This window comes from Nematolebias whitei, chromosome 13 (assembly GCF_014905685.2).
Source record: "Nematolebias whitei isolate Nwh7 chromosome 13, NemWhi1, whole genome shotgun sequence".
NCBI lineage: Eukaryota > Metazoa > Chordata > Actinopteri > Cyprinodontiformes > Rivulidae > Nematolebias > Nematolebias whitei.
This window is the reverse complement of record NC_056510.1, coordinates 30188546-30204551: the sequence shown is the minus strand read 5'-3', so window position 1 is coordinate 30204551 and position 16006 is coordinate 30188546. Positions and strand designations below refer to the sequence as shown.

At 38.8% G+C, this 16006-nt stretch overlaps 1 protein-coding gene across 1 annotated transcript in view; it reads right to left on the bottom strand.

The window, feature by feature from the left end:
* clybl (citrate lyase beta like) overlaps positions 1-13420 on the bottom strand; it is a 119134-nt gene extending 105714 nt beyond the window's left edge. The window contains exon 1 of the mRNA XM_037686597.1: positions 13373-13420. Coding sequence (XP_037542525.1) covers positions 13373-13416 — 44 coding nt within the window. The 5' untranslated portion in view covers positions 13417-13420. The remainder of the gene's footprint in view (positions 1-13372) is intronic.
* Positions 13421-16006: the final 2586 nt, after the last annotated feature.

Here is a 16006-nt window from a genome sequence, read left to right as displayed (position 1 = left end):
TTTATTAGCATTTCATTAGAAAAGCAACATCTACGGCACTTTTTTTTCCCCCCCTTAGACAGTGCAAAGCAACAACTCAATACTGCTTTGGGAAAATATGAATTAAAAAAAAAAATGACGCAAAAGAAAAATACAAGTCAAATTGTTACAGTTATCATCATCATCATCGTCATTATTAATATTATCATCATCATTATCATTATATCATCATCATTATCCTTTTTTGGTGAACAAAAAGTAAATGGACATTTTTAGTTTGTGCCATTTGAATTAAACTGGGTTGGCGTCATGTTGTTTGTCCATCCATTATTTTTACCCACTTCTTCCTTTTCAGGTCGCGGGGGTCACTGGTGCCCATATCCAGCAGTCACTGTGTGAGAGGCAGGGGACACCCTAGTCAGGTCTCCAGTCCATCACAGAGCCACAATTTTCTCAAAAAGAAGAAAAAAAAGCACTTGTTTCTACTACAGTTATATCTGGAAAAAAAAAAAGAAAAGAAGAAAAACAATTGCCAAGAGAATTTCTAATTTCCTGGAACAAATAATGCAAGAAGTTAATAGTGAGAGCTGCCATAACCTGCCCTCTCAGACCTCCTCACAGCTGTCAACACTGACACCAAGAGGTTAGAAACAAAAGCGCAGTCATGTTGGTGCAATATGGAGCCATGTTCTGTTACAGCAAGCTGCACCTATAGATTCACACACATTCAACAAGCTTGAGGCATATTGGCACAGTGAACAGCAAGAACACACAGGCACACAGAAACACAACTCTCCTGCTGAGCCTGGTTAATCACTTTGCTATAAAAGCAGGCCTCTTATTAGGGTGCTGTGCATCAGACAGGAAATGCTGGGTAAATTACACCTCATCGCCATGGAACTACCCAACCAGCCTCATGGCAATGAGTCAACTACAGTGCAGTAAAACAAGCAAAGTACTACTATGGAAGAAGAAGAAGACAGTAACAAAAGCAATTGACATTAAAATATGTAATACTAGCAAATTATGTATTTCCACATTTCTAAGAGGTGAAATGAATTCAATGCCAAATGAGACTTTGCTGGCCATTTGACAAAAAAAAGCAGTTTTAATCTAAAAGTAATATCCTACTCACACACATCTTGTCTGGCAAATAGTAAATGGTAAATGGACTGTACTTATATAGCACCTTTCTATCTTATTTCGACACTCAAAGCGCTTTATACTACAATCTGTGCCCTCATTTACCCATTCATACAGCTCTCTACTAGATCTCTACAAAGCTAATTGAACAAATCATTCTAAAGAGACTAATCAGTGCTTTAGATCACATTCATACACTGATGGGACACACATCAGAGGCTATGAGGGGTTCAGTGTCTTGCCCATGGACACTTCAGCATGTGACTGCTGGTGGATTCGAACACCCAACTCTTGCATTGGAGGACGACTGTTCTAACCACTCAGCCACAGCCGCCCCTAGTAATACATAAACTAAACTATACAAACTGCCTCTAAACATACTGTGTTGTTAAAAACTTCCTATAAATCATTAACAATGTAAATGAAAAGTTAAGATATTTTAAAGTAAAGAACTGTGGAAATTGTATTAACAATTAATATCTAACCTAATGGAAATAGTTCTTTGAATAACCTCTGATTACAGAAATAGAGTTTAATTCTGATCAAATTAAGGACCTAACAGCCATGACCAAAGTGAAATGCAGTCATCTTAAAACAACTCAAATCTTGAACGTTTTCTAAAAGTTTATGCAAAACAGTCGCTCCAATGTCCGTTTCACATGACTACTCTGGAAGAAAAAACATTACCCGTAAAAGTACTATAGCTCCACTTTATTTATGCTTTTTCACTTGCAAATAATCACAGAATTCTATAATTACCTTATTTAAGCAGGGAAATCCCACTGAGAACACAGATCTCTTTTTCAAGGGTGGCTTGGGCCTGAAAGCAGCCTAGACATGCATACCCACACAAACACAAGGATACAGTGCAAACTCCACACAGAACTAGCTCAAGCCTGACCCAGGGACTGAACCCAGGACCATCTTGTGGATAAGAACAAAGCTGCCATGCTGCCAGATATATAAATGTAACATCTCACTGTGTTGAAACTAACTAATTGACGAACTGCATTAAGAGGGAGTCTCCAAAATGGTGTGTGACACTTGTTTTATGTTACTCAAATTTTGAACATGTTCAAAAAACTTATGCAAAAATATGGTTTCAAAATAATCAGTCATTGCAGATGTCTCAAACCCTTCCCAATTTTGTCGAAGCCATCTTCAACCTATTTCAAGTGCACCAGAGCTGTATTTTGACACCTGAGTAGGAGTTTTCTATTGCCAAAAAATAACATATCCAGGTCCAAAAACAACATCAGTGATAAATAATAGTTATTAAAAGCTGGTCTAATTCTGCCTATCTTCATTCGAAATGTGGACTCCAGCAGATTGAATCATAAACTTAAGAGGTTACAAAATAAGCCAAGGTATGCATAATGTGGGCAAAGGAGGGCAATAAAATTATGTGTGTAGCCTAGAATACAATTAAACAAGTCCTACACAAAAAATAAGCTAAATTTTAAAAGAAAATTGACTAAGAAAACAGTTGCACTCTTAGTTGATTGCAAATACACAAAATTTAGTGAGCCTGCAACTGAAAATTTGCCTATTTTAATGCAATATTAAGTTAAGTTTGAAACACTAACTAGTCAATAGCCTAGCCTTCAACAGTCCAAGCCCAGTGAGATTAAACAGCTTTAAAATGATAACTTGATTGTAATACAAAGATTATAAAACAGTATTTTCAGGAACCACTAGAACATTTAAGTCTGAAGTTGTAACGTGACATTAGTTATCGACTTTGATCAGCCCTGGTTAGACTAGCAGTTAGCTCATCAGTCTAGGCCTGTCACGATAACAAATTTTGCTGAGCGATTAATTGTGTCAGAAATGATTGCGATAAACAATAATATTGTTTGAAATTTGACAATAATTAGTAATTATTGTCAAATTTAAGAAGAAATGTTGGTTCATTTTATTTTGCGTGTAGTAACTTTTTTGACCACTGGATGGATATGACTATTTGAACCAAGGATAGTGAAGGAGCGAGCAGAATGTGTCTCTTTAAGAAAAATGGGAGGGAGGTCCCTTGACGTGACATGGGCTGTCACTCCTTCCTTTTTTTCCAGTTCTCAAGATGGCAGACGCTCGGTGTGGTTTGAGCTCCACACAAAGCTTTTAATAAAAAATAAGTAAACAAGTTCTCAGCTTCTTTTTGCAGACAAAAACAACTTTTTACACAAAGGCACGGTTTCAACAATGAATTCTGGAGCTTGGACAAGACAGAGGTTTTTTCCCCGAGGTTAGCCTGTTAGCTTAGCTTGTAGCTTATCTTCTCAGCTTAGCTGATTTTAACGATCCAAAAACGTGACTTTGGACAGTTAAATCAGATTTTAAAGAGGAAAAAAAAAATGGAGGGGTCAGTGAAGAGCACCGGAGTTGAGCCTTGTCATCAGTAGAAAGAGAGAAACACGAAGAAACAATAAAGTCTATAAATGAAAATGAGGCTGATGATTTTAATTTATCATGCGATTAATTCAGTTACTGTTTATAGCAACAGGCCTACATCAGTCCAAACAGAAATGCACTATTTCTCCAAACTATGTTCATAAAAGTTATCTACAACCAGTGAGATATTATTGTTAACACCTGTTCCTCAGAATCCAGAATAATAATAATCTATTTCATGAAAAAATCTTGAACAAGAATAAGAAACTTTAAGACATTTACTGCTAATTTACAGAACTACAACCATTGTCATTAGTTTTGTAGTCATTGAACACTGGGCCATAGTTAAAAGGAACTCATACTGGCTCACATCTACAAGCAAAAACACAAGTTTCCCACTTGTGTTGTCATTAAAAACAGAATAGTTCCCCAGCTTCTCATTTAACCTAAGCCCTACGCTTAAATCCTTAACCACATAAACTACCCATTAGCCAAGTCCATCCCATGATTCTGGAACAAAATTCTTTTGTTGCATTGTTCACACATTCTTGTTGGCTGTGTTTAGACAGATGTAGTTCCATGTGCTCTCTAGGGTCATAAGAAGTCTTACACCATGGCCGAAGATGTGCTGTTGATCAAAGGCTTTAGTGCAAGAGCAGAGTCACTTGTTTTAGTTTTCTCGTTCTTCTATGGGATACAAGATAACATATACATCTGTTAGCCTTATGGATTCACATCAGTTTGTGCAGAGACAAGTGTAGACCGTTCTTTCTTGGCATCTCAAACTGCTCCCTCAACCCTGTTTACTCAGCTGGTTTCCACGCCAATCTCCAGGACTTTGTTTTCACACAGCAACATGTGTTAACTTAATGCTCTGCAACAGATTTCAAAGGCAGGCTTAGATGGGTCAGCAGAAGGTAATAGGGTGATTTATTGATTTCTTGGCTCAAAACAGGTTTTAAGTGCAAAACAAAAGCAAAAAGGTAAATTTGAAGGTATTGGTGAATTGAGACAGGGAAGCGGGGATGTAGGTTTATTGCGCTAATGTTGAATTTAGTCACCGTATAAGCACAGATTTCAGTTACTAAGTCCCAAAGGTTGTTTATCTTGCTTGATTGGATTATGGCCACACACACCTTAAGCTCAGCTTCCACCACCAATCAATGAGGAAATGAGGTGTCAACACTCTCGTGTTTATTCGACACTCATTTATTTTTCTACCGGAAGCCATGGAAAGCTCTGTGACAGAGCACAACAGATGAGTACATTCATTAAGTGTTTATAATTACTGCATAAAGCACACAGGGTTAAAAAAAAAGGGTGGGGGGGTATTTCATGCATCTGATGTATTTCTTTCATTTACTTACCTTCACCTTTTTATTGTCTGCTTGTAAATCCTTATATTGTACATGTTTCAATAGAAATTTTCCTTGCATACTAAAATTTTTAGATAAAAAAAATGTACAGTAAAATGTGTACATAACATTAGATGCATATTGTAAAAAATATCATTTTTATTTCTTATTGCAAACAAAAAATGAGCTTTTAAAGTTATGACTGAATATCTATATAAAAACTAGAAAATAAGGGTAATATGGAGACATAAGTTAGTCTTCCAGCCAGTATGAAGTGCCATCAAGACCACGTTCTGCCCAGTAGCTGCTACCAAAAAAACGACAAAAAAACAACAACTGGGACAATTGAAAATTGCCTTTCCAATTTATGCTAAATGCCACTACGTAAACATTCTAGCATGAACACCAAGCGTCTGCACTGCTTTATGCCCCCTCTCCTAATTGAAAATGTTATGGGGGTGCATTACACTTAGGGTTTTTATAGGCTGTGCTATAAAGCCCTAGCAGGCCCTGAGAGAGGAAAATGCCCATTAACTTATAAGGTCCAGGCCTTGGCTCTTTTAATTGACAACCTCTAGGCTACTTTCATCACTTGTCGACTTCATAGCGGCAGTCAATGCTTCCTCCAGGATGCTGTTGCATCTTTGACATGAGGGTGTTTGTGACAAAGAGCAGTCTGCTGCCAATGCGAGGGCGAGAGCTCTAGGCTGTCCATAAAACAAGCACACACATTCCTCTCTTAGCTCTAACCATCTGTGGGGGCTGTACTTAACCACTGATGTACTGGTTCTTAAAACCCCAGTCATAATTTAGCATAAGTCTCATTGGGAAGTGTAGAATTTATGGTTTACAATAAGTAGATGATGAAAATTGAAAAGGTGATCTCTAGGAAGATATGTTTACTTTAAATTGGTCTATATGCAAGACAAGAAAAGAGAACAACAAAAGAATAAGAAGTGAAAACTTTTTTAAAAAGTGTAACATTCCCCACAAGCACAACATATTTATAAAAAAACATACAAAGAGAGACCCACCAAAACGCAGTGACAGTCTCTTCACACTCTAATTTAGCAGGTCAGCTTTGTGCCTCTGGAAATTTTTGCACCTTAGTTTAGACTCACATGTCACAAGGTTGCTGACCACAATAGACATGTTACTGAACTATTAAACACTAAAGTTTTGTGTTACAAATTAAGATGGTGGTTGAAGTTTATTACACCCAAAACTCAGAAAAAGTTATGGGAGAAGATCACATTTTTGGTTATATGGAAAGCACATAATTAAATCTGATAAACATCCATTATCTTGTACCCGCTTCTTCCATTTGTGGGTCACGGGGGTCGCTGGTGCCCTTATCCAGCAATCATTGTGCGAGGGGCAGGGTACACCCTGGACAGGTCGCAAGTCCATCACAGGAACACATAGAGACAAACGAGACAAACAACTATTCACTCTCCCACTCACACCTAGGGACAATTTAGAGTTACCAATCAACTAACATGCATGTTTTTGGTTTGTGGGAGGAAACCGGAGTACCAGGAGAAAACCCACGTATGCACGGAGAGAACATGCAAACTCCACCCAGAAGGGCCCCCGGACCGGGATTTGAACCAGGGACCTGCGCGCTGAGAGGCAGCAGCTCTACCAGTTGCGCCACCATGCTGCCCTCTGATAAACATTTAAGAGGAAATTGTATGTAATTCAAAATTGTAATTGTAATTTTGTCAAATTTTATTGAATTCAAAATCTTACTTTTAACCTACAAAGCTCTCAACAACCTAGGTCCATCTTATATTACAGATTTTATTGTTCCATATTTTCCTAACAGAGCACTTCGCTCTCAGACTTCAGGCTTACTTGTGGTTCCTACAGTTTCCAAAAGCAGAATGGGAGGAAGTTCTTTCAGTTTTCAGGCTCCTCTCTTGTGGAACCAACTTCCAGTTTCTGTCTATGAGGTTGACACATTGTCCAGTTTTAAGACTGGGCTTAAGACTCTCCTTTTTGATAAATCCTATAGTTAGGGTTGGCTTGTTATGCTGCCATAGGCTTAGACTACTAGAGGACAAATTTACCTAATTTCCTTAAATGAATTGTTAAAATTGAATAGTTTTCATTTGATACTATTTCTATCTGAACATGTGATTCTCGACCTGCCATTGTGTATCTATTCCTACCAAACCCAGCCAATCGAAGCAGATGGCCGCTTGTCCTGCGCCTGGTTCTGCTGAAAGTTTCTTCCTCATGAGGGAGTTTTTCCTTTCCACTGTCGCCTTCATGCTTGCTCAAGATGGAGAGTCTGTGATGAAGTTATACTCAAAGCAGTCTGCTCCTCAGATAAATAATGTTAAATTATTATTTTTATATATGAATGTTTCTGTTCAGTGCCGAGAGATGACTTCTGTTGTGACTTGGCACTATATAAATAAACTGAAGTGAATTAATTATCTTGTGTCAGTTGCTTGTTGTTTTGTTGTACAACACTTTGAATCCCTACACTCATGAATCCCTAATCAGGATTATCACTGTGGAAAAAAAATCACTGTAATCACCAATTTGATTGTTGATATGTGATGTTGATCATCTATGCTGCTGATCTCATGTTGCTGATTTATTTAATGCTGCTGTATTCATTCGTACTCATCTACTCACACAGACTCATGTCCATGCTGCTGTTGTTCAGCGTATTGTTTTTGCAGTATTAAGTGTTTAGCGTAGTCTCAATTTAGTGTATTCTTAGTTCATATCTTAGCTCTTTATTGCGGTTTTCTTTTACAGTTTATACTTTTGCTATTTTTGGATGTAACAGGAACCCTGTGTACACATTTTTGTTCCACCTAATGTACCACATGTGATGCGAATGACAATAAAAACCTTGACTTGACTTTTCTTGGGCTTGTTGCTTTTTTAAGTGCTTTATAAATAAAATGGTAGGTTATGGTATGGTATGGTATGGTATGGTATGGTATTAGCGATGCACGATATTGGATTTTTGGCCGATGTCCGAAATGCCGATATGTTAAAACTTATTTGGCCGATAACCGATACCGATATTTTTTATATACTTTCCTTTGTCAGAACATAGCCCTCTAATTTGGGGTTATTTGCTACAAAAATTGTGTAACAGCTGTAAGAGCTGGTGACACATATTCAGTAATAATCATATGATATTCATAGCACTTTAACTTATATTAAATTAAAAGTGTTAAATGTTATTTATTAGCATTAATCACCTATGATGCTGTCTCACTTGCGGAGGCTTGTTCCGGTTCATAGCTGCAGTGTGGGATCCTCTGCACTCTTGTGCATGAAGGACAGCCTTTTTAAGTTCAAAGTTTTTGGACTAATTATGCTAACAGGACTAACACTTGACGTCCAAATGTCTGTGGTAAAATTCACCCAAGAGATCTCGGCTATTAGCTTCTCAATGACGTCGGAAATGACGGCTTGGAACTCGGACAAGGTTACGTCGGAAAAATTTCTCCAACTGGGGATGATGTAGCGAGGCTCAGCGTAGTCCAAAAATCTTCGGAATTCGACATCCTCAACAACAAAAAAACCCTTCCACACCGCCCTTTTTTACTTCTTCCTCTCCGCTGTGATCAGGTCAGGTAGGTGCGTGTGACGTCTTCACGTTGTGCTGGCGCTGCAGGTTTGCTCCTTATCACTGGATTGTCATACAAACGCAGCGACTTTTATATCGATGAGTTATTTTGATGGAATGGCCGATGCCCGATATTTAAATTTAACACTAATATTGGCTGATACAGATACCATGCCTATAATATTGTGCATCCCTATATGATATGGTATGGTACGGTATGGTATGTATAAAGTAATTGTAGAAACAAAAATTTAGTATTGCAGCATAATAAGGTCAGGGAAACATTAGGTGGCCTTTCTTTCAAGTACTTAAAAGTAATATAGCACATCTTTTGAAGTGGATTCTGTGGACAGGTTATGAACACTTAATATCCTGCTTGCTGTAGATAGCTCTTTGAATGACCTCAGACCAGAGAAATGGAGAATAAATCTTACAATGGTCAACAGCTAGGCCATGAACAAAACAAATCGCTGCCATTATAAACCAACTACAGGTCCTTCTCAAAAAAATAGCATATTGTGATAAAGGTCATTATTTTCCATAATGTAATGATAAAAATGAAACTTTCATATATTTCAGATTTATTGCACACCAACTGAAATATTTCAGGTCTTTAATTGTTTTAATACTGATGATTATGAGATACAGCTCATGAAAACCCAAAATGCCTGTCCCAAAAAATTAGCATATTTCATCCCACCAATGAAAGACAAGTGTTTTTAATACAAAAAACGCCAACCTTCAAATAATCATGTTCAGTTATGCACTCAATACTTGGTCGGGAATCCTTTTGCATGAATGACTGCTTCAATGCGGCGTGGCATGGAGGCAATCAGCCTATGGCACTGCTGAGGTGTTATGGAGGCCCAGGATGCTTCGATAGCGGCCTTAAGCTCATCCAGAGTGATGGGTCTTGCGTCTCTCAACATTCTCTTCACAATATCCCACAGGTTCTCTATGGGGTTCAGGTCAGGAGAGTTGGCAGGCCAATTGAGCACAGTAATACCATGGTCAGTAAAGCAATTACCAGTGGTTTTGGCACTGTGAGCAGGTGCCAGGTCGTGCTGAAAAATGAAATCTTCATCTCCATAAAGCTTTTCAGCAGATGGAAGCATGAAGTGCTCCAAAATCTCCTGATAGCTAGCTGCATTGACCCTGCACTTGATAAAACACAGTGGACCAACACCAGCAGATGACATGACACCCCAGTGACTGTGGAAACTTGACACTGGACCTCAAGCAATGTGAACTCTGTGTCTTCTCTCTTCCTCCAGACTCTGGGACCTTGATTTCCAAAGGAAATGCAAAATTTACTGTAATCAGAGAACATAACTTTGGACCACTCAGCAGCAGTCCCAGGCGAGATGCTTCTGGCGCAGAAGAGTGGCTTGACCTGGGGAATGCGGTACCTGTAGCCCATTTCCTGCAAACGCCTGTGCACGGTGGCTCTGGATGTTTCTACTCCAGACTCAGTCCACTGCTTCCGCAGGTCCCCCAAGGTCTGGAATCGGCCCTTCTCCACAATCCTCCTCAGGGTCCAGTCACCTCTTCTCGTTGTGCAGCGTTTTCTGCCACACTTTTCCCTTCCCACAGACTTCCCACTGAGGTGCCTTGATACAGCACTCTGGGAACAGCCTATTCGTTCAGCAATTTCTTTCTGTGTCTTACCCTCTTGCTTGAGGGTGTCAATGATGGCCTTCTGGACTGCAGTCAGGTCGGCAGTCTTACCCATGATTGCGGTTTTGAGTAATGAACAAGGCTGGGAGTTTTTAAAAGCCTCAGGAATCTTTTGCAGGTGTTTAGAGTTACGTCGTTGATTCAGATGGTTAGGTTAATAGCTTGTTTAGAGAACCTTTTCATGATATGCTAATTTTTTGGGACAGGCATTTTGGGTTTTCATGAGCTGTATGCCATAATCATCAGTATTAAAACAATTAAAGACCTGAAATATTTCAGTTGGTGTGCAATGAATCTGAAATATATGAAAGTTTCATTTTTATCATTACATTATGGAAAATAATGACCTTTATCACAATATGCTAATTTTTTGAGAAGGACCTGTAATCTCAAGAATTGTATAGAGGTTCATGCAAACACTATTTCGTAAACTTTTAAACTACAGAAACTTTTGCACCGTAAGTCCCACAGATATATTACAATGTTTCTTATAGAAGTGTCCCCAGGCTGCAATAAAAATGTTACAGCAACTTGCTTCTGCCATTATTTGTGCATGAAGACAACCACAAAATTTTGTATATCTATGTAATGCTAACCTCATGGTGATGTAACAGTTTATAAAATAGAATTTACATAAACCATTATGAAACTTTTAAAAATGAATAAGTTTTATAGTGGAAATACACTTTATCTCAGTCCATGTCAGATGAAATGTTAGCTTTAGACCAAGTCAGGAAAAGAAAACTTTTTCTCCAAATTCCAAACGTTATTCTGAAGACCTACAAAAACTTTTAGCTTGCCATACTCTTCCACTTGAGTGGTTTCACTTCACTTTCATAGAAGGTCCTCTAGCAGAGGGGTTTGGGAGCTAAAGGGTCCTGCGCAGTATCCTAGCTGTTCCTAGGGCTGTGCTCTTTTGGAGAGTAATCTCTGAGGTCATTTTTGGGATCTGTTGGAGCCACTCTTCCAGTTTGGGGGTCGCAGCACCAAGTGATCTGATGATCTCTGGAACTACTGACGCCTTGACTCTAAAAAAAAACCTATATATTTCCTCTCTCAACCCTTGGTATTTGTCAGGCTTCTCATGCTCAATCTTCCTGATGGTACAGCCACTTGGGATTGCTACCTCTAGCTATCACCACTGCCTTTTCTGTAGCTTGTTGACTACCACAATGTCCGGTTGATTAGCCATCACGTTTGTCTGTCTACATCTGGAAGTCCCACAGTATGTCATTCTTTGGAATACCCCCCCCCCCCCCCCACGCACGCACGCACACACACACACACACACACACACATATGCCCTGTAATGGACTTACGACCTGTCCAGGGTAGGGGTTGAACGAGTATATAATTTTTAAACTCGACATTAACATAATAAAACCCGAGTAGAACTCGAGCATTTGATGACGTCATAGATCTCAAGATACAAAAATAAATAAGTAAATAAAACCGCAAAAAAAAGGTAATTATTTACAAAAAAAAAAAAAGACCAACAAAACATTGGGAGCGTATATTATGCTCCTACTATTAACCATACTGCAAATAAGTCACAGGAAAAACTAAACTATTAGTTATTATTATTAAGCTGCAAACGTGAAGAAATGTGCAGCACGTCAAAAACAAAACTTAACCGAAACTGGTTCGGTGGATTGGACCCGGTGTTACACCATACTCTGTGACCTGCAACAGTGCAACACCACCCCCTACAGTCATACGGTGGTCACATAATATGACGTCACTACGGATACTCGATGTTAAATTTTTAACCTCGATAGATGTCCTAGCAATCGATGTGTAGATTACTCGAGTACTCTGTTAATGCCCTAGTCCAGGGTGTTCCCCACCTCTCACACACTGACTGCTGGATAGGGGCACCAGTGACTCCCACGACCCAGAAAGGAAGATTCAGGTCTGACTGTATATACTGATATATATATATATATATATACCCACACACACATTAGTCCCTCACTACTTCGTGGTTCTACTTTTGTGGACTCACTCTTTCGTGGTTTGTGGAGTCCACTTTATTGTACTGTACCATTTTTTTTTACATACAATTGTGGACTGTACTGTAATACCACTGTACAGAACTCATGTGGATGTGAAAAAGTTTGCATGTTCTCTCTGTGCATGCGTGGGTTTTCTCCGGGTACTCCGGTTTCCTCCCACAGACCAAAAACAGGCTGATTGGTAACTGTAAATTGTCTCTAGATGTGAGAGAGTGAATGGTTGTTTGTCTCGTTTGTCTTTATGTGTCCCTGTGATGGACTGGAGACCTGTCCAGAGTGTCCCCTGCCTCTCGCACAGTGACTGATGGACGTGGGCACCATGACCCTCCCGTAATCCGAAAAGGAACAACCGGGTAAAAGATAATGGATTGATGGATTTTGTTGAAAATTTCAAAAAGTAATCAATGGATGTACATCTATAGCTGATTATTGTCTGGAGTCACCCCCATTTAGAATGTCCGCTTCTTCAAATCAACCTTAGTAAGCAAAAAAATGTCTATAAACTGAGCTTAAATTTGTTGTGGTAGTATCTCACAGTTATACTCAATACATTAGGCCTTCTCTGAGAACGAACACATCTTTTGAGTTCTCACATGAGATCAAGTATCATTTACAAGGTTGGACCAAAACAGCTTTACAAACATCATTTCTCATCACAAGATGATCTTTCTTTAAAACTCGAATGAAAGGCAACAGGCGAAATGAATTTGTTCCCGGAAAGCTAGACCTTTAACTTTACAGCCTATAGCTACTTTTCATGGAAAACAAAATTGTATTTTTTTTTTCAACAGAATAATGCAATATCCTACAAACAACACAATGAGAAGAAACAAAAGTATGCATATGCTTTTCATTCATTAATTGTGGCTGTACCTACATATCGCCCATTAAATAAAAAATAATTCTGTCCTGGAGCTATTTTCTTTATTTAAACAGAGAAGAAAAAAGCACCACATAAACTTACTGTCTGGTATGTATCTTCAAAATGTCAAAAGTTGTAAGTTGTTTAATTTGAACATCTAGCGTTTCAAAGTCAAACTCAAAACAAACAAAGCCTGGAACATGTTTTGGACTTCATTGTTGCAATAAAAGCTTCCACCGTGAACTCAAGAGAAAGTGGGCAGTATTTATTAGTACAGTGCAGTTTTCAGGTAGAGTTTTTACGAAAAAAAGAGGAAATACATAATAAAATATGTTAAAATACATAGGCTTACTGTGGAAGAAGTCTTGTCACAGGTCTGGTGATGTGCGCTGCCATGTTTTTCGGTGACGAAGGAGGAAAACACCGATTGGCTTCCTCATTGGTTACTGCGTCAAATGAGCCATATGATTGGCCAATGGGTAAATAAGGGCGGGCTTTATAAACAGCAGGCACGTGGTAACATAAACATTAAAGTCGTGCCGGCGGGTCTGCGGCGGGTGGTAGGAGCTGTCACAAAGAGGCAAGAAAAATAAATAAATAAATCTGACTTCAGAAATATATATAACAACAAAAATCATGATTAAACTGAACAGAATGAAGCAGTTTTGTGAAAATATAAAAGGAAATGTTGTAGTTTGTTATTTATTTATTTATTTTTTGGCTCTGAACTGTTCACTGAAAAGACAAAGTCTGTTGTGCAACTGCGATAAGCTGCAGCGATCTAAGCAGAGAGACACAGATATGAGCACAGGGCACATCACCATAGGAGTTGTCTGTCTCAGCAGTGGTGAATTACTACCAGTACCATCAGCCAGGTCCGAGTGTGGCGAACAAATGACACGCAGTATTTGCCATGATTAGGTCTGCAGGGGATGTGCTCCAAAGGTCAGTGTTCAAGGACAGTCTTTGGGTGTGTGTTTGTGTATCTAAATGTACTTCTGCTTGATATAACCCAGGAAAACTAAGTGTTGGTGGAATACCTTAATATTTTTTGGCCACTAATGGTGAATAAACTAATGTTCTACATATGTTTAATAGGTATGACAGCTCAATCATCCAGACAGATAAATTTAAAAAAAGGGTTCAATCATGTCACCTGGACAAGTAAAAAAAAAAAAAAAGAGGAAAAAGAAACTTGTCCAGATGACATTATTTAACCCTTTTATATGTACAGTACATACACGTTTAAATGCATACCCACACACCCACACCCACATTTTTTGAATATATATATATATATATATATATATATACACACATTCAAGTTCAAGTTGTGTTTATTTGTCATATGCAAGATTAACAGTACAATGGAATGCTTAGTATGAGAAGAACCGATTTGACTCACTAAAAAAAAAATCAAAGAACAAACATACAAGTAATACTAAAGCATGCAATAAGGGTACAAAAATAAAGCACCAAAAAAGTGAAAAAGTAATTATGATATTTACAAGGTCCTAAAGAGAGATAGTAAACAAAAACAACAAGGTAGAATTTTAATGGTGCAAGCAGGATGAATTTGAATTAATAAGTATGTCAAGGTTGTAATATAATCTAAAACGCACATGATATATATATATATATATATATATATATATATATTGCACTTAATTAACATATTACACAGGTTGTGTGACAGATCATTGCATTGGTAGTGAGTGACACTGAGATTGAATTATGATGATAAAGTAGATACATAAATATTGTATCATAAACCTATATCAGCCTAGATACAGCCTATAGTGCAGCAGCAATAAACAGTAAACATATTAGCTGTCACAAGCTAATATTAGTCACATTAGTTGTCACAGATGTGGCTTGGTGCAATGTTATTGCCAGTTGTTCAGTTATTTACCAAGAGTTCAGTAATCTGACAGCTTGTGGGTAATATTTGTCCTTGAGTCTTTTGTACACGATGGCAGACTCCTGTATCGTCTGCCTGAGGATATTAGATGGAAGTGTCCTTGAGCTGTGTGGGTGTAGCCCTTAATGATGTTGTGTGCTTTATGCAGACTGTGGAGACTGCTACCAGTGATGTCCTCTGCTGTTCGCACCACCCTCTGTAGTGCTTTCCGGCTCTGACTGGTGCAGTTCCCATGTCATCCTGTGATGCAGCCTGTCAGCAGGCTCTCATTGGTGCACCTATAAAAGTTGGTGAGGATACTGGTGTTCGTACCAAACTTCTTTAGTTTCCTTAGGAAGTAGAGTCTGTGTTTGGCTTTCTTGACCACAGTGTCTGTAAGTAAAGTCCAGGACAAATCCTCGGTAATGTGAATGCCAAGGAACTTGAAGCTGCTGACCTGTGCCACCTCAACGTATTTTATGTTGATGGTGGAGTGCTGGCCTCCACGCTGTTTCCTGAAGTCCACTATCATCTCCTTTGTTTTGCTGACATTTAGAGAGAGGTTATTTTTCTGACACCAGCTGGTCAGTGATTTCACCTCATCTCTGTAGGTACTTTCGTTGTTGTTGGTGATGAGACCCAAGATGGTGACGTCATCAGCATACTTGAGGATGATGTTAGAGCTGTGCTTGGCGGTACAGTCGTATAAATACTGAGTAGTGGACTGAGGACACAGCCCTGAGGTGTAACGGTGCTGAGGACTAGTGTGGAGGAGAGGTGACTGCCGATTCTCACTGCCTGTGGTCTGTTGGTGAGGAAGTCCAGTATCCAGCAGCAAATGGACTTCTCCAGGCCCAATGTGGTAAGCTTGGATACCAGTTTGGAGGGGATTAAGGTGTTGAATGCTGAACTGTTGTCAATGAAGCGCATTCTCAAATAGTTGTTTTCCTTCTCCAGATGGCTGAGGAAGGTATGAACTGCTAACGCAATATACATACATAAATATACATATCAATATATTGCCTGGTCAGCACCAGTCAGAACCGAAAAGCACTACAGAGGGTGGTGCAAACAGCAGAGGACATC